The sequence below is a fragment of the Orcinus orca genome, chromosome 13, assembly GCF_937001465.1.
Source record: "Orcinus orca chromosome 13, mOrcOrc1.1, whole genome shotgun sequence".
In the NCBI taxonomy this organism is placed as follows: domain Eukaryota; kingdom Metazoa; phylum Chordata; class Mammalia; order Artiodactyla; family Delphinidae; genus Orcinus; species Orcinus orca.
The window spans coordinates 13,184,817-13,206,679 of NC_064571.1; the positions used below are offsets into that span (position 1 = coordinate 13,184,817).

Consider the following 21,863-nt stretch of genomic DNA (forward strand, 5'->3'; position numbering starts at 1 on the left):
TTGTATATATGTACAACAGAATATTACTCAGCCATAGAAAAGGAATGAAGTACTGATACATGCTACAAAATGGGTGAACCTCGAAATCATTACTGCAAGTGAAGGAAGCCAAACACAAAAATCCACATATTGTACGATTCTGTTTATGCGAAATATTCGGAATATGTAAATCAATAGAGGGAAAATGAAGATTCGTGGTTACCAGGGGTTAGAGGGGGAAGGGAGCAATAAGGAGAGACTGCTTAATTGGGACAGAGATTTCCTTTGGGGAGATGAAAATGATTTGGAATTAAATAGAGGCGGTGGCTGGACAACATCATGAATGTACTAAATACCACTGGATTATATCCATTTTTAAATGGTAACTTTGTGTTTTGTGAATTTCACTTCAAAAAGAAAAAAGCTCACACTAATGTGTGGTCTCCCCAGGTCTGCCCTCTGTACGCTCAGGCCTCAGCGGTTGCTCCTGGTTAGGAATATGGAGGGAGACTCTGGCCTCTGGCTGGACTGTAGGAGCAGCCCCTTGAACTCTGAACCCAGCTCAGCAGTGCTGGTCCCCAGCGATGGGTAAGGGAGCTGAGGCAGGAATAGGTTGGAAAGGAGATTGGCTTTGGATGCTGGAAGTATCCCTGCCCCATGGCCTGCTTTAGACCTCCAAGGACACTCCATCCCCTCTTTGGTAAACTCCAGGCTTTTAGGGTGACCCACACGGCCTGCCTGCGGGTCTAGGTCCTTGTTGATATTGTGACCTTCTCCCACCGCCCTCCCCAGGTTCCCTCTGCCCCGCAGGCCCTCACATACCCAGCTCTCCTCCTCCCCCACCTTCCCACTCCCCGCTTCTTCTGCTAACCTGCACTTGAACAGCAAGATCACCCTGACAGGTCTCCCTGCCCAGACCTTGACTGCATCACCGGCAGACAGAGCTGCAGGGCACCGCACAGCAGGAGGGGAGAGCAGGGTGAGGGGGCACACACACTCACACACTCACACACACACACACACTCACACACACACACACACACAGCTTCAAAGTGGGCGGGCATCTTTGTTGATCTTCTGCTAACTCCCCATTTCAGTGTTATTTTAACAGAAATTATACATTGGGGGGTGGAGGGGGTAGAGAGAGCACCCTAATCTTCTCAGCTCTTCCAGACTCTGAAGGTCAAGGTCTGGCTTTGCCCCCGGTCCAGGCTGGCGCCCCAGCTCACCTTCCTCAGCATCAGACTATGTCACTGTCAGTTAACTGTCCTTCACCGGCACAAGTGTGTGTCCTTGAGGGAAGGGCCTGGGTCTTGGCGACTTCAGGTCCAGCTGGCCCTGGAGTACACAGGAGGCTGCTGTCAGTAACCACTCAGAAAGGAAGGAAGTGACCGGAGTTGGGGTCCTGAGCCACCACCACTCCCGTGGGACCCTCCTGAGCATCCTGAGTTCTCTGAGCCTCAGCTGCCTCATCTGGAGTCACATGGAGTGAAGATCCTGTTCTGACCTCCCAGGGCAGGAGGCGATCACACACGTGCAATCGCTTGGAGACGCAGCCAAGACCTTTGAACTGCGGGGAGGATGAGGGCAGAGACCTTGCTATCCTCTCACCAGACTCCCGCCCCTCTCCCCCGCCGGGCCCCTCCCTCCCTGCTACCCGCTCCGCCCTCCCCCAGCTGCCCCGCCGGGTCCCAGCCCAGACCGTCTTAGCCGAGCCCCGCCAGGACCAGGTGTCCCGGGCGCGCCAAGATGCAGCCGCGGCTCTGGCTTCTTGTCGCCGCGCAGCTGGCAGGTAAGGCGGGGAGACCCTGGGGCGCGCGGGGCCAGAGCCGGTGGGCTTCGCTGGACCCGGGAAGATCCTGAGCCGTGGAGTTTGGGAAAACTGTCCCCGTGGGATGCCCAGCCCAGAGCCCGGAGCTGCGGTGGCGCCCGGGAGGCGGCCGGCAGGCACAGTCCCTGGGGGTGGAAAACCTCCCAGGGAGCTCATTACCCCAGGGCTCCCGGGAGCCTCAGGACTGAGGCCACCTCTGCCCCAAAGCCTGAACCTAGAAGGGGAGACAGGAAGAGAGGAGGGAGAGAGGAAGGAGGAGGGAGGGTTGAAGGAGATGGGAAGGCAGAAAAGAGAAAAAGGAGGTCCAGAGAGGAAGGGAAAATGCCCTTGTCCAGGTCTGGCAGAGATGTGCCCCAGGAAGGGGCCAGGGGCCTGGTTCTGGCTTTGGTGCACCGGCGCTCGGCCCAGGGTTCTGTAGACATATTCTTATTACTTCCGGGGAAGTATGTAGCACAATCCACCAGATACCAGGCTGTTGCCAGTTCTCAGGCAGGTGTGTCAGGGTACCCCCTCAGGGTCCCCAGTTTCCCGAATACTCCCTGGGGGTGGGTGTCGTAGGCAGTGTGGCTCCCCGAACAAGCAGCGATGGAGTTCGAATGTTGTGGTTAGAATATAGCGGAGAGTCTGTCCCTCTGGCCAAGCCCAGTCTGTTTTCGTTTTTGTTTTCTTGCCGTACACGGGCCTCTCACTGTCGTGGCCTCTCCCGCTGCGGAGCACAGGTTCCGGACGCGCAGGCTCAGCGGCCATGGCTCATGGGCCCAGCCGCTCCGCGGCATGTGGGATCTTCCCGGACCGGGGCACGAACCCGTGTCCCCTGCATCGGCAGGCGGACTCTCAACCACTGCTCCATCAGGGAAGCCCAGTCAATCTGTTTTTTAGAAGAAACCCCTCCACACCCCAAACTGCCCACTAACCTGTGGTTGATTTGCTCTCTTGTTCAAGACGTCCAAAGCTGACCCTCCTGCCAGGGTGACAAGGCCTGCCCGCCTGGGCTCTGACCTAATGAACTCAACGACATCTCACGTAGAAGCTAGTCTAGGCCATTCAAAGCTACTAGTGTTACTGTGGGTCATTTTAGAGACAGCAGGTCCCTCTGAGAGTGGAGTCACGGGGGGACTGAGACCATCAAATAAATCAAATGAGACCATGAGTGTGGTAAGGCCTGGCTCTGGGCCCGGAGCACAGACTGGACTCAGCCACAGCCGGGGGTTCAGCCTCCAGGGGCTGCAAAGCAAGTGGGCACGAGGGAGACCAGGGTGTGTCTCAGCCAGGAGGTCTTCCAGTCAGGACGCAGGCGAGGATCGCACACAGAGAGCCCAGGGCCCCCCGACCCCTGTCCGCTCTGGGCTTTCTTGGTAGAGCTTCTGGAATCTTATTTGCAGCCCCACTACGTGCACATGAGCCCATGCTGTGGATCCGGGTTTCCTCAATTCAAGGAGTGGCTCAAAGCTCAGGTTCTGGGGTCCCAGACCTGAGTCTGAATCTGGATCCACCACAAAGAGGCTGTGTGACCTTAAGCAGCCTCTGTTATAAGGTTAAGCAGCTGTGTTAACCTTCCTGAGCCTCTGTTTCCTCATGTGTAAAATGATATGTTTCCTCCCAAAAGATTTGGTGAGGATTAAACAAAATAATGCACGTACCATATTCAGTACAGTGATTCTTTTTATTTTTTTATTTTTTATTTTTTTGACCAAACCACGCAGCATGCAAGATCTTAGTTCCCTGATCAGGGATCGAACCTGTGCCCCAGCAGTGGAAGAGAGGAGTCCTACCCACTGGACCGCCAGGGAATTCCCTGTCGATTCTTACTATCTCCCCCAGGAGGTCAATGACCCCACACAATGAAGAATCTCTACTCTGCTAAAAAGTCAGTATGGCTTTTGGGGAGAAGAGAGAAGGCCCAGCAGTCACTTGGGCCCCAGGTACCCTTTCATTCTCAGTGCGAACAGAAGCTCAGAGCCATCTGAGTGTGAGGGGAGTCCAAAAGTTTAAGTTCATTTCTTCAGTGTTAGAGAAGGTCACTCTGGGGCCAGGGAGCCTGAGCCCCTAGTACAGGCAGGATTATGAATGTGGGCCACGACCTCAGAAAGCCTTGGGTACACACACACACACACACACACACACACACAGACTGTGGCCTCCTCTGCCCATCCAGGTCTGTGTCCTCTCTGGACCTTGATGCTCCTGGGTCTCTGCCCTGGTCTGCAATCTCCTCTGCCCCACAGCTAAAATGAAAGGTTTGCCAGGTCAGATTCAGTTTGTTGGACTTGGCCATGAAGGACCCATTCGAATCCTCTCCTTACGATTTCATTTGCTACCAGTAGCAGCCCCTGAGATGTGAGACACACAGACAGTGGTTTACCCACATTTAGCACTTTCCACCTGGCAGTGCTTTCGGACATTCTAAGTCTCAGAAGCAGGCAGGACTGCAGTAAGCCGCCCTCCTTCTATAGGAGGAGACAGGCTCCACGACTCGCCTGAGGTCCCACAACGCCATGGGGCACAGACGGGGTTCAAGGCCAGGTCTGTGTGTTCTGCTCTAGGTTCCCTGAACAATCCCCTACCTGCAGGGGCTTCCCATCTGAGACTGAAATGAACTCCCAGTGCCACGTCTGGGGTGTCTGTCCTTCCGCTCGGGAATGGGGATCCAGAGACCAGTTGATGACGGGCTTGGGGAGTAATGGGCTAGAACTGTGCCTACCAGGGGAGAGTGAGTTCCTCTTGCTGGTTGTCACTGTCCAGAAACGGTGGCTGGCCCTCTCTTAGGTTGGCCAGACCGGCCACGTGCTCTGCCGGTGATTCTGAGCTCCTCTCTGAGCTTGCCCTGGGTCTCCTTCAGCTGCTTGGAGCCTTTTGAAGGTCTACCTAGAGCGGCAGCAGGACAAGGTGAAAGGCAACCTGCTTTGACTTCAGACTGAATCCTTGAGTTTGACCCCCGGGCACTTACTAGCTGTAAGCAGGACTTTGAATAAGTCATATCATGCCTCAGTTCCTCATCTGTGAAATGGGAATAAAAATCCCAAAGTAAGTCTGAGGCATGATTGAGGTCGTTTATGCAAAGAACGAGGCATAAGCATGCAGTCAACAAACAGTGCTCTCTCCCCTGTCGCCTTTGTCAGGCTGGCATCATGAACGCCTGCCTGGTGGACGATCGCATGGGGGATGGGGTGCTCGAGCTCCGAGTCCTGGGGCCACACAGCATTTCCCCAGGCCCTGCAACTGGGCAGGCTGTCTCATAACTTCTCTCATACTTGACTACGGGTGACTGTGAGGCCCCACGAGCCTGGCCAAGAAAAGGTGCTGATGGTCTCTGCCCTTTCTGTTTCTCGCAGCTCTGCGTGGCAGCTCAGTACTTCTGCAGACCCCTGCGTCCACGACGGCTCAGACCAATCAGACGGTGATGCTGTCCTGTGAAGCCAAAACCTCCCCCACTAACTCTCGCATCTACTGGCTGAGGCAGCGCCTGGCCCCGAGCGCTAACAGTCACTTCGAGTTCCTGGCCTTCTGGGATCTCACCAGAGGGACTGTGTACGGCGAGGAGGTGGGGCAGGAGAGGCTAACTGTGCTTCGAGATTCTTCCCGGTACACTCTCAGTCTCCAGAGTGTGAAGCCTTCCGACAGCGGCGTCTACTTCTGCATGACGGTTGGGAACCCCGACCTGACCTTTGGGAAGGGAACTCAGCTGAGTGTGGGTAAGAATCTCAGTGCTGTAGATGAGCACCGAGCACCTGCTGGGGGCCGGGTGCGTGCCAGGCCCTGGGACATCCCACTCTCAGTGAGCCCCGCCCTGCAGGAGGGAAGGACCTCCAGAAGCAACTGCACTACCGCTAATAGAAACAAAAAGTAACCCAGGGCCAAGCAGGTACAAGTGTCGTACGTAGTTATTTCACTTAATGCTGTCAAGCACCCTGGGAGGCAGGTGCTGTTTGATCCCGTTGTAGATGGGTTGCTTAAAAGCATCGCTGCTTCTTCTGGAGACAGGGCACACTGTCCTTCAGCCATGCTACGTTCACCTGAGGCTGTGGCTGGATTGGGCCGAGTCCCCAGACCTGCTAGTGGTTTCAGAAATCCCCTCCCAGTGTGCACGCAGGGAAAGAACGAGCATGGGGACCCAGAGCTTGAACCCACGCCCAGAGTTGCAAGGAGTGAGGAGGCTGGATCCCAGACCCGGCTGCAAATTCTGCTGCAAATTTACCCAGTGCCTGTGGGCAGGTCGCTCCCCTCCCTGGGCCTCAGTTTTCCCATCTGTATTGTGGGGCTGCTAAGGGCCTCCATGACTCCCTCCAGCCCTTAGAAACTGCAGTTCCTCAGGGGTTAAGTCATCATGTCCAGTAGAAATATGTTTTAAGATTTTCTAATAGCCACGTTCAAAAAAATCAAAAGAAACAAGTAAAATTAATTTAAATAATAGATTTTATTTAACCCAGTGTATCAGTGATGTTATTATTTCAATGTGTAATCAGTATACAGATGATTACTGACATATTTTACATTCGCTTTTCATGCTAAGTGCTCGATATTTATGGGTACAGCACATCTCGGGTCAGACTGGCCGCGTTTCAAGTGCTCTGTAGCGCACGTGGCAGGTGGCTGCCATATTGGATGGTGAGGGTTAAACTGTCAAGGGTGTGAAGGAATCCTCAAAGCCCCCTCCCCAGGTTAGCCCAAGGCCAACGCCCAGTGGGCCTCCCACGGTCTTGCTTCCCACTCCCCTGGGATCTTTTCAGGCTGGGGGCATTGAGAGTGACAAGGGGACCCCCAGGAATTAGACCACTCAGCATGGGAGGTGCAGGCATAGCGACATGATCAGGAAGACACAAACCAGAGTGATGCCCTCGTCACAGGTCACCAACCTCGGGTCTTAAATCAGGAGGTAGGGAAGGTAGGGAGAGCCCTCCCGACAGGAAGCCGAGGCATCCCTGGAGGGGTGGGTGTCAACTGACGCTTGCATCGAAAGTTGGGCTTTTGTGAGTTTGGTTTATTGTCTCTGTCTCTATAAGCCCCACACTGCCCACTCATGAGATTTCAGGGTCTAGGGAAGGTGGATGGTGAAATTAAGCAAAACTGGTTTCAGAAGATTCCCGCCACGCGTGCCACCGCCCGCTCACTCCTGGCTTTGATCTCCCCAAGCCCCTCTCACTGCCTGCTTCCCCGGGAATGGCAGTCCCTCCCCACAACGCGTGCTGGCAACCGTATCATCTCCGCAGGGTACGGGTATTCAGAGTCAGAGCCTGCCCTCCTGCCAGAAGGTCAGTACAGTTTAAAGGAGGAAGCCTGGATGGTAGAGAAAGTATTTGGGGGAAGATGGGCCTTTTTCAGGCCCCTCAAGGCACCATGGGCTCAAAACTCCTGCCCCTTTCCAAGAGGAGAGAAGTGGGGACAACTGGGTGTGGCGGAGTGGTATCAGGAAGAATCAAGGGGACCTGCCTCTGGGCAAGAAGACCCTGAAATAGAACAAGTCTCCCCCACAAACCCCCCCACCCGTCCCCAGGCCACTGTGCCCAGGCAGCGCACGAAGTCCTGTAGAGCTGCCCCCTCGAGGCTCACCACTGCCGCGCCGGGAGCCTCTGTGCCTCCACGGGTAGGAGGTAGGGGAATGAATACTGCCAAGGCAGTGAGGACTAAAGGGGGTAATGGAAGGTCAAAACACCGCAGCAGAGGGCCGAGCTCCTCCCAGGCTTTCAGGGCAAGAGACTGAGGCTGTTTTCCCCTTTTCCAGGAGGTTCCCTGATGCGCTGAACTTTTTGTCGAAACGCATTTGCTCTTGAGGCGGTGTGCGGGGTGAGAGCCTAAGACGCGCATCTGTTGGCCCAGATGCCGGCCCTGGCGTTTCGTGGCTGTTGAACTCTGAGCAAGTGATTTATTTCAACCTTTTGAGCCTAGGCTTCTTCGGAGATCAGATGGGGAAAACAGTGCCAGTCCCCAGAGTTGTTGGGTTCAATAAGCTTCAGCTGACGCTCTTGGCATGGGCAGTAGCCCGAGGTGGGAGCTTGGGAAGGGTTAATTCTGGTTAGTTGGCTCTTCTGGAAACCTCGTGGAGCAGGCAGAGTGGGGCACGTTTTCTCTGCTGATCATGGCTCAGGGCAGTGAGCGTCTGAAGTGTCCACATTTTATATGGAAGCTACCGGGCCCAAACGACCAAACATTGGCTGCCCCTTCCTTTGCCCTTGACTCTAGAGTTCAAGTTCATGATGTCACCCGATTCCCTCTCCTACCATTTTGCAGAAAATCATTTCAGTGAAATGTCTTTCCCCAACCCTCAGAGGCAGGGGTTGGATTCAGCGGCGCCCGGTGTCCCCCCTCCCTTAGCATCTCCGAGCCCCAAGTGCCTCCCTTTGCCCCGTGGGCTTGTCTCTCTGCCCTGTCCCAACACTTCAGCACGTGACACTGGATTAACATGGGGGAAACTGAGGCACAGAAAAGTGATAGGACTTGCCCCAAGTCACGCAGTGCTTAATCAGGGGTTCTGGGGCTCTTTTCACATCTGGATGGCTCCAGAGCCCCTCTCTCCAGGACACCAAACAGACACCCATCCCTAGGCCTTCAGGTTCATCTGAGAGTCGGGGAAGTAGATCAAAAATCCCAGTGATCTGTGACCTTCAAGCCCTATAGCAGCCTAGGGAACACTGAGAAAGACTTTAGTCCCTGGATATGAAATGTGCAGTTGTAAGATTTATCTCTGAATCCACCTGCTGTTTACCTGGCCAAAACATGTGTCTTGCTTTTGTAGTTGATGTCCTTCCCACCACTCCGCAGCCCACCAAGAAGACCACTCCCAAGAAGAAAGTGTTACGGTTCCCAAACCTAGTGACCCGGAAGGGTGAGTTCTCCCACACCCCTGGATTCTCAGAAGGGCAGCAGACACTCTCCCTCCCTCCGTCCCTCCCTCCTGTCATTCCTTCCTTCCTTCCGTAAGCCCTTCCCAAGTGTGGACTCCAGCCTGTTTCTCTAGCCCTGAGCTGGGGTCTGAAAGGGAGCTGAGTGTGACAGCAGTGCTATCGTCCAGCAGCTCACACTCTAGTGGGAGACACACTCCCAAATCATCGCAGGACAAAACTCAGTGAAGGATACATCCACCCAAAACTTGCATACAAATGTTCCTAGCAGGATTAAAAAGTAGAAACCACTCAAATGTCTACCACCGGATGAATGGATTGACAAAATATGGACTCTCTATACAATGGAATGTTATTTAGCCGTAATCAAGAGTGAAGTAATGATATGCTACCACATGGATGAATCTTGAAAATATTTTACAGCAGAAGAAGCCAGTCACAAAAGACCATATCTTATATGACCCCCTTGATATGAAATGTCTAGAATATGACATTCCTTGAAGACAGAAAATAGATTAGTGGTTGCCTAAGGCTGGGGGTTTGGGGAAGGACTGGGGGGAAGACAGCTAATGGGCACAGGATTTCTTTTGACAGGGATTAAAATGTTCGAAATTAGATTGTGGCGATAGTTGCACAACTCTGTGAATATAACAAAAACCATTAGATTATACACTTTAAACAGGTGAACTTTACAATATATAAATTATATCTTAATAGAGCTGTTAGCAAACAAAAAACTCAACCCAAAGGACCAACACTTTGGGACTGACATATACACACTACTATATATAAAATAGATAACTAATAAGGACCTACTGTGTAACATAGGGAACTCTTCTCAATACTCTGGAATGACCTATATGGGAAAAGAATCTAAAAAATAGTAGATATATGCCTATTATAACTGATACACTTTACTGTACAGCAGAAACTAACACAACATTGTAAATCAACTAGACTCCGATAAAAAGTAATAAAAAAAGACAAAGGACCAGTACTTTAACCTTCCCCAGTTTTGATGCCTAATAGAGGACCTAGCACACAGTGTGTGCTTCGTATATGTTTACTAGTGAGTAAACCAGCTCACTGCTCTGTGCTACACGCACCAGACGCCATAGCTGAGTACACACACACGCACGCACACACTTGCCTTGAACCCATCAGCCAAATGTGTTTCTGGAAAAACACTGACCTCTGTCCCCCCAAAGTTACTGGTGACGAAAAGAAAGTGTCACCTGCTCCCACCCATAGGACAAACCACAAGCAGCCGCACCAGGGCCGCCTCATGCTACTGGTGTTGCTTTGTCTTAAATATTTATATAAAGTATCAGAAAGAGTCTGGGGGGAGGCATCTAGCAGGATCCAGGGCATGGGAGAGGGAAGCTGCCACATGAGTTCACAGTGAAAAGCAAATCAGAACCCATGTACAGAAGGACAGAGTCTTAGGGAACATAAAGGCGGAGACAGAATGAGCTCATTTTATAAAGTATGCCCCCCAACTTTGCCTAAAGGATTTCAGGCAGGGTATAACCAAAACAAGGACGCAAAAGGCCAAGACAGTAGAGGCACTAAGATGAGGATGTAAAGCCTGGGTCTGTGCCCTGGCTCTGGAAGAACCAAAAAACCCAGCGAAGCGAAGAGCAGACCCCAAGTCACGTGGCATCACTAACACCCCTCCTCCCACCACAGTGATATAAAGAAACAACCCGGGCATCAAAGCCTTCATCCTGGCGCTAAATTCTAGAAAAAAATCTGCTCTGTTCATTCTTATGTAAGGACCGCTGAATGATAGTGAATTCAGTAGCACTTTATAAATGATGGAAAAATGGTCTTCAGATTTTTTGCATTTCTGATACCAACCCTCAGTAAAATCCCAGGGTAAGATGCAATTCCAACATTAGTAGGTTATTAAGAATAACCAGGATGTGTGTGAAGGTGGCCAGGTTGGGGGGAGGGGCGTCAAGGGGAGTAGGTGGAGGTTGTATTGGGGGTGAGGACCATGGGGAAGTGTAGCCTAGTGGTAAGTTAGCCAGGCCTAGGTCTGCATCCCTGTCTACCGCTGCTTATACTGTGCGACCTTGGGCAAGTGATTCAGCCTCTCTGAACCTCAGTTTCTTTCACCTGGCAAGTGGGAATGCTCACCTGGCTGCAGGCAAGGCAGGATAAAATGCGATACTATACACAAGGCGCTCAGCTTGGCGGGGCACCTAGACAGAGCTCAAAGCTTGTTATCATGAAAGAAACCCACAGGCCGCCACGGGGAGGGGCCTGCTCCCCTTGAGACAAGCTGGGGAGGTGCTGGGGGACAATTTCTAAACTGCTGTCACAGGAACAGTGTGGTGAGATACAGATCTCAGGAGACCCCAAGACTCGAGTGAGGCAAAGAAGGTGGGGCTGAGTGTCGCTGGTGTGTCTCTGGCCACTGGCTCCCTGCCCAAGCAGGCTTTTCGCCACCTTTACTAGAAGCGGCAGTTTTCCTGGTAGGTGATCGCGTTTCACCGAGGACCCGAGGACCGGTAGCTGTCTCTCGGCCTCTAGTTCAGGTCGTAGCTCAGGAGGCCTCCCCTGACCCCTCTCCCCGATCCCTGCAGCCTGTGTCCACCTCCCTTACTTAAAACTTTATCCAGGCATAATTTGCATGTCATAAAATTCACCCATTTCAAGTGCATGTCTCAATGATTTTTAGTAAATTTACCGAGTTATACAACCATCACCACAATCTAGTTTTAGAACATTTCCATCAAACTGTCAGATCCCTTGTGCCTGTTTATAGCTAATCTCTGTTCCCACCCCAGCCCCTGGCAACCGCTAATCTACATTCTGTTGCTATAGATTTGCCTCTTCTGAACATTTCATACAAATGGAGTCATAGAATATGTGGTCTTTCATGCCTGGTTTCTTTCACTTCACACCATGTTTCTGAGGTTCCCCCAGGTCGGGAGAACCATGGGGGAGATGAGAGGGAGGCAGACAGAAACCCTCACGCATCAGAGGTGGGAAGGACTTCCAAGGGCCTCTCACCCAACCTTCTTCTCCACGTGGCACCATGCAGCCTTGGTGATGGCAGGCTCCCTCCCACGGAGCAGCCCACTGCATCCCTTCTGCCACCTCTCCTGCCCTTAAGCTGTCACGATGGGACTGGCAGGGGCTGTAGAACTCGGGGCATCTGGGTCCAAATCCTGGCCCTGCCTTTTAGTATCCAGGTGACCTAGGGCATGTAATTGAACTTCTTTGAATCTTGGTTTTTTCTGAACTGTAAAATGAGAGATAAAAATGACAGTAATACCTTCCTTCCTCACACGATGGAAGTTTGTAGTTAGTACTATACTTGGCACATAACAGGTCTTCAGTAAACCTTCTCCCCCTTCCCTGACATCGAAAACTCTTTCTAATTTCTTTAACCTTGAGCCCAAATCTGCAGCCTTTCCCTTTTCACCCATGGGTCCTCATTCTGCTCCCTCAGCTACTCATAGGGACACGAAGGGTGCCAGAGAAGGATTTGGGGCATCGATGATATAAACTCTGCTGTTTACATAGCATACAAAATGGGCAAAGGAACAAATAGGCAACTGATAGAAGAAAAATCATACGTGGCCAATCTATGAAAATAGGCTGAAATGGACAAATGGTGAATTGAAGTGAAATATCATTTTTCACCCACTGGACTGGCAAAAACTAAAAACTTTGATAATGCCAAGGGTCGGCAGGGTGCACAACGGGTGATTAGGAATGGAATTCACTGCAGCCTTTTTGGAAGGCATTTCACAGTATCTGTTATAATTGAAGATGGATATGGTCTATGGTTAGTAGTTCTCGTTTACAGTATCTGCCTCCGGCAGGCTCCTGCATAAGGAAAGAAATGTACCTGGATGTTTTCTGCAGAGGTATTTGCAAAACACAGGAAACAAACAAAATGTCCGTTAAAAAAAAAAACAATGTGCTGGCATGTTTAAGTGAAGAAAAAAAAAAAACCTGGTTGCAGAACAATTTGTACTATATAAGCCTCTGTATTTTTAAAAGCTCTATGGGATGTATCTATGTAAATTATGTATGTGTACATGCAAATTAACAATGACAGTTACTTCTGTGAAGGAGCTGCGTTGCCAAGGGGCATTCTAACCATATACTTAAATCTTTTACAGTGAAAATATATTCAGGTATTTCTTCTGAAATTAAAAGTTTTAAAAATAAATAAGAAAAATCCCATTACCAGGCATGCAAATTGTCTATCTCATTTGAACATAAATAGCTCCTGAGTTTATTAATTTTTAAAATTTGCACGTGGGACATGAAATTTTATATATGAAATGATCTCAATGTGTTTAAAGAGCCCAGAAAAAAGACTGGAAGGGACTATGTAAACAGCGGTATTCGCTGGGAGGCGGGGCTTCCGGTTGATTTTTCCCTCTCTGTGTTCACCTGCACATCTCACATATTTAATATGTGTGTGTTTTCCAGGCCCGTCCTGTGCCCCCCTCATTGTTGGCCCACTGGTGGCTGTCGTCCTTGTTCTGCTGGTGTTCTTGGGCGTGGCCATTCATCTACACTGTAAGTTGTGCCCTCCTGGGCCGTCATGGCGACCCCTTTTGCTGTTGGAGGTGTCCCTGAGGGTCCTTCCTTCTCGAGGGAAGCAGGGCACATGGCAGCCTGTTGGAAGTTTGCCGCTCCAACCCTGAACCCATGATAGTTCCAAGAAGTGATTCTTGGCCTGAGGCCAAGCTTCAGGGATCAGAGAACACCCTGTCTCTGGAGTCAGGCAAACTTGGATTTGAATCCGACTCTGCTGATTCCTGATCTAGTGACCTTGGGCATATGCCCTGGCCTCCTTGAGCCTCAGCTGCCTCACCCCGGGTAACCATGTTACCTACTTCCCAGGGCTGCTTTTGTAAAGTCCCGCCCAAGTGCCCGGCTCGGGGCATGTGCTCAGTAATCAGGAACACCCGTGAGCAGTTGGGATGGAAGCAGTGCACGGAGATTGTGGTAGGGTTTGGGTTATGTTCCCAGAAGCTAGAAATCCTCCGCTCTGTGAGGCTGTGGGGAAACTCAGAGATGGCTGCTGCACCCCGTCACTTCAGAGGTGGGATCACCTCCTTCTACGGGCCCCCCTGGGAGCTTCAGGGGAGGCCCACACAGCTGGCCAAGAGCCCAGAGCCCCAGACTCTAGCCCTGACTCTTCTGCTCACCTGTGCCACCTTGTGCAAGTCACTTACCCTCTCTGGGCTTCTGTAAAATGGGACGGGGTGGCCCACAAGGACGTGGACTAGATCAGTGGCTCTTTCATAGGTCACAGACCCCTTTGAACGTATGATGGCAATATGGACCCTCTCAGCAGAGAAATGCACCATGTGCATATTTTCGCATACAATTGCCGCCCCCAAAAAAGGGATCCATTTATTCCATTCTAAGAACCGTTAGAGATCAGTGGTCTGCAGACTTTTTTGATCAAGGACCTCATCCGTTAAAAAATCTTCTAGTTATAAACCCTAACTTCAATTAGCTGTATTTATTTATTTAATATATTATGTATGTATATATTTAATATATAATTATAACTATATTTATATTCTTAAATGATTAATATTTATGCTAGCTGTGTTTATTTAATAGTCTATGCATGTTATTAAATGTGCTTCAAAAATAAAAAGGATGAGATAAACATGTAACTAGACATGCTCATCTTTCCTTCCTTCTTCCCAGGGGGAAACCTTGCACTTCCCCAGAATACACATGCTCTGATTTAAGACCACCTGTCTGTACAACCTCTGCTTCCTGACCTGCTGTGAAGGGCAAGGTGGCGCATTTAAGGGCACACAGACTGCCACTTACTAGCTACATGACTTTGGGCAAGTCATTCAGTAACACACTCACTCTCTATGTCAGCTTCCCCATATGCAAAATGGAGATAGTAAGAGTACCAACCCTTAGGTTTGCCGTAACCAGTAAGGGAGTTAAAACCCATGAGGTGTGTGGAGCAGAGCCTGGCACCAAGGAAGTGGTCCGAGGTGTCAGCTGCCCCTCTCATCGCCCTCCTCCCTCTCTGGGGCTCGGTGTCAGTGGCTCACAGCCCATGCCAACCAGCGGTCTTGTTTTCTCCTTTCAGGCCTGCAGAGGAGAGCTCGGCTTCGCCTCCTGAAACAGTAAGTTGTTGGGGCCTTGGAAAATTGCCTGGGCCACAGCCCTGGGTGTGGCCCCGGCTTCCTCAGCCCCTGCTGCTGCCCATAGCCTCCAACTGCGAGAGCCCCAGACACACACCACCTTCAAAAAAATCACACACTGTGTAAATAGATGCGCTCATGGAGTTCAGGCAAAGAGAGAACCTAAGCAAACAGAATACCGATTAGTCGTCTAAGTATATGTCAAGTATGGTAAGATTTAGCTCTTAGCTCTCCTGAGAATAATAGTGAACTCTTTTTTTTTAATTTTTATTGAAGTATAGTTGATTTACAATGTTGTGTTAGCATCAGGTGTACAGCAAAGTGAGTTAGTTATATATATTCTTTTTCAGATTCTTTTCCGTTTTACGTTATTACAAGATACTGAATAAACAATCAACTACTGCATGGGTAGAACCAGTAGGATGTCCCAAACTCTTTGCCACCCGTTATTTCATTCAACTTGGTCCTGCATGACACGGGAGGGTTGTTTTTACAGATGAAAACTTGCTCAAAGCATTTGGAACAGTAGAGAGCAGCCTCGAACTCGAAGACAAGTCGGTTCACCCCAAGGCCAGCATCTCCACCAGTGGAATTCCTTCCCTCCTGGTGGTGTGTGTTGGACTTGACCCCAGCTGGGTCCCAGGAGTTGGCAAACCCACCGGCTGAGTCACATAGACACGGGGGCTACAAGGCTCACTGCTTAGGCCCACTGAGCTGGGTAAGCTCCAGCAGAAGCTAAGGCAGAAGCCAAGGCTGCCTGAGGCTCCCAGACTCAAGGGCTCTGGACCCCTGTTTGGCCACGGGCAGTGTCCTTGGACTGCCTTTTCTGCCTCAAAATAGAGCTTGTTTCGCACCTACCTATCTCATTCATTACACTCCCCTCTATGTAGAGCGTTTGAAAAAAAGGAAGCAAGCCCCCACTCCTAGATTGAAGATTAGCTCCATTGTGAGGCAGATCTGGGTTTGAGTCCTGTCTGCTACTCACCAGCCTTGGGACTGTAGGCAAGTCACTTCACCTCTCTGAGCCCCTGATTCCTCATCTGTAAAATGGGATAACAGTACCAACCACATGGCTATTGTAAGGACTTACTGAAGAGGCACCGTCTAAGTGCACAGCCCCTGGACGCTTGGAGTCAAGGCAGCAGCTCATGGTACTTACAAAAGGCGACTTTACGAGCCCAAGAACCGAGAAACAACATGTTTTCTTGTGGAATTATAAGTGACAGACCATATTATATTAGTTTCAGGTGTACAACGTAAAATGTATTTTTAAATACTCTGAAATGATAAATTTTCATATATGCTCACTAGACTGTCTGCTCTACACAATTACACACATTGTGTATGTATATATTTGTATACATTGTGTTGTATAGTTGCTTAAACATGCCTGCTGCATGTCGTGGGCAGTTTTCGATGGTGATTTTGATGGTGTGCAATTTTCACTTTACGTGCTGGATTTAGAAACTACCCCGTACTTAAGAGACAGTAACTTAAGTGTATTTGTCGAACTCTAGACCTCCAGCATGTTCTGTTCAGAATCTTCCTTGTGGTGACCTGTTGTGGAGAACGACTCCCCCTCAAGGAGCTGCCTGTGTTGTGCTTCCCCCTCACCCCTTCGTTTTAACTTGTTTCCCAGTGATTTGATGCCAGTTTGGGAGGAGTCAGCTGCAGGACCTCATGCTATGGCAAACCCCAGGGGTTCCGAGGATCAGCTCAGGCGAGGAAGGGGCTGGGGGTGGGCCCAGGTGGGACCCTAGCCCCCCCCCCCACCCTTTTCGTTCCGAACAGCTCTGCTTTCATCCGTTGCCTGTAATTACACTTACCTGTAAGATGTCTTTGAACAAAAGGGTTTGTGGCTAAAAAGAAGTTTGAAAACCATCTCTGGTTTTGCTATCATGATCCAGGTGTGGATGAAATAGTCCCTGGGCCTCAAAGATCAGCTGTTACTAATTCAAGTTGCAATTTGGTGCAGACATTCCCCAGCCTCTAACTGGCCTTAGAAAATCATCTAGCGGCAGGCCACGTGCCTCTGGTCCCCTAGTGTGCATGGGTGAATCCCTTACCTTAGAAGGTACCGCAGGAAGTAACACTATTCAAAGCTAGAGTTCTTAGGGCTGCGTTTTTTGAGCATTTCAATTTTTCTTAATGACTGAGTTGGGCCCTAAAAACATACCAACACAAAACTCTTGGCCCTAGGCTACTTACTTGGAGTGGAGCCTTGCATCCTGACGCGCCATTTATCTCTCTTACAGGAAATACAATAGCATTTGCCCGATAAGTGGTTTCACAGCTCGCTCTTTTTTTCAGGTTTTATAAGTGAGCAGAGGATACGTTTTTGGTGTCCTGCTACAAAAATACATTGGTCGGTGATGAGCGAGATCTGGAAAAATGAGAGAGAAAGGACACACTCAACCATGGAAGTGTCACTGACCTGCTGAAGCTGCCTGCTTTTAACTACTGCAAGTTCTTTCTGTGGGCCTCGTGCATGGGAGCAACTTGTTACATGGTCATCGGGATCTTAGAGAGAAGGTTTCAGAACCCCAGGGCACTTTCTGCAACTTGCAAGGCAACTTGCAAGGAGGATTGAGTACAAAATAGCACCAGCGCCCCACTTCCGGCTCCTGTACTCATCCTGGGTTGGGCTGGGAATTTCAGTGTTGGCCATCCAGCCACCGCCTTGCTTTGTCCAGGTAAGGCGGTGACATTGAGACCCGAGTCTCTCGTGGGATGGTGCCGGGATGGGTTCCTTTGGTCTTCCCAGGCTGGGGCTGACCCTCCTCACAGAAGGCCCCAGAGAGCAGACCCGGACTGGAAATGAGGCTCCCAAGAGGGACTGACCTGGCTCCCACGGTCACTTCAGGTTCTGAGGACCTCCTTTGGGGCTTGGAACTTGTGGACTGGGGGACATGAGGCCACTTGATCTCCCACCAGAAGTCATTCAGCTTTCACTTCTGCCCTCCCATGACTTGTATGTTTCTTCTCTTACTCTCTGTTCTTTTTATGATAATATCTTGGTTGTAAAAATAAAATCTGGAGTCAATGGTGCACATGGCTCCTGTGATATAAACACACAAAAGCTCATCTACGCGGCAAAGATGTCGGTGCTCAGTTAAAAAGAGATGAGAAGGTTAAAATGACTATGTCTTCATTTTGCGTCAAGCTCTTCATTTGCCCCCAAACATGCTGTACTCCACTGTGTAGGTGCAGAGAGAAAGCCTGGACAGGTTGAAAGCACCCGGCACCCAGAGCCAGGTAGCAGGTGCCCCAGGGGCCACCCCCCTCCAGCCCACCCCCAAGTTGCCTTCACTAGCACCTGTTCACTCCTACCGAGCATGGGACCCCAGGGACTCCCGGCCACGAGGCCGGCGACCTTGCACCAAAGAGAAGGTGAGACATATCAGGGTCTCTGTCACATGTCCATTAATATTTTACTGTCTCTCAGCTTCCATAGTCGAAGAAAGATGAAAGGAGAAAATGCTGAGCTGGGATGAAGGAGTTGTAAAAGCCTCTGGATCTTATCTTAGTTCCCCAGCCTGGGCTTGAGCAACTTAAGAGCTATTGAGCCAAAGAAGAATCCAAACTTTGGCTGCATTAACAGAAGCACATGGCCCAGGTCAAAGGAGGAGAGAGTCCCACCTGCTTTTCCTGGCCAGCCCAGGGCTGGGAGGTGGGATTTAAGCAGGGCAATGGCAAACCAGGCCGTCTTCAGAGGCCTCTGGCAGCCGCAGAATGTGACGAAGGGCCAATGAGACCGTCTCCCAGCATCTGAGAGGCTCTCTGTGGAGTCAGGGGCGCAGCAGGACTATAGCAGTGGTGGGTGGGAGTTAGAAGGGCGTAGATGCAGGAGGTGCTCAAGAGAAACTGACTCTTACTGCCCATCAGCTGTAAGGACAACAGAACAGGCTGCCTCCCAAGGCTTACCAGACTCTTCCGGGGTTCACTTTGCTCCGAGACGCCCTGTTTAATAATAGACTAAGGCCCAGACATGCAGCCTACCCTCCCTGAAGGCTCACACCCTGTCCGCAGAGGAAGTAAGAACAGATCTCAAGGCCCCCCAGCCCACTACGGGCTCTGCTATCTCGCTGCATCTCCCCGCTACTGTCTTTGTGATTGTGTTTAGTTGTTTGTGCGTTTGCATGGGGTGAGGTTTGGGGTTCAGGATGGGGGGGGGGTGCCTTTCTGTTTTCTGTGCAACAGGCACCTGCTGGGGCAGCCTGGGCTCCGTCTGCCCGGGGAGCTGGCACTGGTTTGGCTGCCAGCGGCAGGGGCTGCGGTGAGGAGGTCTGCACTCAGCACCTGACTTTTGTTTTGAAGAAGGAACTGAGCATTTGCTACTTTCTGGAGGGCCATTATGGCAAAATATCAAAAATTTTTTTCTTCATTTAGCTGTCTTTTGACTAGCAATTTCACTCTTCGGCACGTATCTTAAAGAAACACATCTCAAAGTGATGTGCGCAAAGAAATATGCCTCAACTTGTTCCTTGCAGTGTTGCTTATTAGCCAAAAATTGGAACCAATCCAAATGTCCCCCAAAAGGAACCAGTTAGATCAATTGTGACGCAAGGGACTCCACGCAGCTGTGAAGGAATGAGCTAGAAGCCTATACACTGGCATCAAATGATGACCGCCACATCTGCATCTATTATAACATCTGTATTGATGATTCTCATTTTACATGTAATACGTTGTCACTGTTAAAATTCAAGCACAGATAAAAACAGGCAAATATATATAAGTTAGAAGTCAGGATATGGGTACCCTTGGTGCAGGGATGGTCATGAGAAGGGAGTAGGAGGTTTGGGGTGGGCATGTCCTGTTTCTCCATGTGGGAGCTGGTCATAGGGGTGTGTTCAATTTGTGAAAAGTCAATAGAGCTGTACAGTCATGAGATGTCAACTTTCATATATAGCTATGGAAATAGATATACATTATACTTCTATAAAGAGATATTTTAAAAATCCAAGTACAGAACATTTCAGAAATGTGTAAAATTGGTATTTGAAAGTTTCTTGTTCTTCCAGATTTTTCCTGCATGTACTTTTTAAACAGAAAATTGAAATCTTATAAAATATAATATACGATATATAACATAGAATATTGAATCTTATTGCTTGATTTTTTTTTTCTCTAATCAAGACCGCTGGACATATTTGTTCCTATATGAATAGAAAAAGGTCTGGAAGGATATGCTCCAAACTGTTGATGGCATTTCCTCTGGGGAATTTCCATTTCTGCATGGTACATTTCCGTGGTCTGTGAATTTTTACAATAATCATCTATTATTTTTATAACTGGGGAAAAAAACGGAGGTTTGGAAAAAAGAAACAACTTCTTTTAAAAGAGGCTCTGGTGATTGTAATCTTAAAAAATTGGAATCAGTTTAAATATCCATCAGTGAGGGATTTGTTCATAAATCATGATTTTTAAAAATCTGTACAACAGAAATCACTGTGACGCACGCTGATACGGCTGGACAACAGGACCTAACTCTACCAGCTGTACAACATTGGGGGAGCTACTTGACTTCTGTGAGCCTGTTCTTTCCTTTGAAATGGGCGCTCCAGCAGTATCTCCTCCTTGGTCTTGCTGTTGGCCTTGAATGACCACAGATAGGAGGGTCTGGGGCAGTGCTTGTTTCCTCCCCTCCCTTCCTCTTAGTGGGAAGCAAGGGTGGAGGGTTCTGGGCCCCAGCTTGCAGGTGTGGCGCCCGCCCAGCCCCAGCGGGGCCAAGTTCAAAGGAAGAAGGGGGCTCCCACATCCCCCTCCTTTTCATCCTTACTCAGCCCCACCCCCTCACCCCAGCCGCTCACTCTCTACCTGTGGGAAGTGAGCAACTTGTTTTCAGAAAGTCATCCCCGGCCCCGTGTGGGCTACAGAGCTGATCCGAATCTACCACCCAGTCAAAGGGAAAGAGAGAAAGAGCCCCGTCTTCAGAGGCCTTTCCAGGTGTGGAGGACGAAAGAGATTTTCTCTGTCACTTCTTGGGAAACCTCCTCAGATGCGTCACTGACACTCCTCAGTGGCTGTGAGTCACTGGCTCCTGGTGTCCTCCTGCTGCAAAGCTCAGCGCATCAACTCCAACAGAAGGGAACCGTAGTCCCCAGCACTGGATCAATTTGAGAGTCACAGAAATATGCGAGACACGTGTGATTCTTTTTTTTTTTTTTTTTTTTTTTTTTTTTTTAGCGGTACACGGGCCTCTCACTGTTGTGGCCTCTCCCGTTGCGGAGCACAGGCTCCGGACGCGCAGGCTCAGCGGCCATGGCTCACGGGCCCAGCCGCTCCGCGGCATGTGGGATCTTCCCGGACCGGGGCACGAACCCGTGTCCCCTGCATCGGCAGGCGGACTCTCAGCCACTGCGCCATCAGGGAAGCCAGACACGTGTGATTCTAATCAAGCCGAAAGCAGAAGTGCTGAAAAAGGCACGCCTGTTCCTGCACAGTATCACTGGTTCTCCGGGGTCGTGTTTTTTTCCATCAATTGACGGCATTTTACATGCGCGTCCTCATCGTTAGAGCTTAACTTCTGCTTCTGAGTTTGAATGGAAACTGCCTACCTCTCTGTTCATATATTATTTTTTGATTAATTTTTATTGGCGTAGAGTTGCTTTACAACATTGTGTTAGTTTCTGCTGTACAGCAAAGTGAATCAGCTATACGTATACATATATTCCCTCTTTTTTGGATTTCCTTCCCATTTAGATCACCACAGAGCACTGAGTAGAGTTCCCTGTGCTCTACAGTAGGTTCTGATTAGTTGGCTACTTTATACATCGTATCAATAGTGTATATAAATCAATCCCAATCTCCCAGTTCATCCCACCACCCCCCTTACCCCTTGGTATCCGTATGTTTATTCTCTACATCTGTGTCTCTATTTCTGCTTTGCAAATAAGTTCATCTGTACCATTTTTCTAGATTCCACATATATGCGTTCATATACGTTATTCGTTTTTCTCTTTCTGACTTACTTCGCTCTGTATGACGGTCTCTAGGTTCATATATTATTGATGGCAGGCCATCTCCCATCCTGCCCCTCATTTCTGTGAACTAATTACC

The 21,863-nt window shown here is 49.8% G+C and overlaps 1 protein-coding gene across 1 annotated transcript; it reads left to right on the plus strand.

Moving 5' to 3' along the window:
- Positions 1 to 1,643: 1,643 nt before the first annotated feature.
- Positions 1,644 to 17,846, plus strand: CD8B (CD8 subunit beta). Its single transcript, XM_004286650.4, has 6 exons — positions 1,644 to 1,771; positions 5,143 to 5,502; positions 8,541 to 8,630; positions 13,105 to 13,194; positions 14,747 to 14,783; positions 17,112 to 17,846. Exons 1-6 carry the CDS (start codon positions 1,729 to 1,731, stop codon positions 17,122 to 17,124), a joined length of 633 nt encoding a protein of 210 aa, XP_004286698.1. The 5' UTR covers positions 1,644 to 1,728; the 3' UTR covers positions 17,125 to 17,846.
- Positions 17,847 to 21,863: the final 4,017 nt, after the last annotated feature.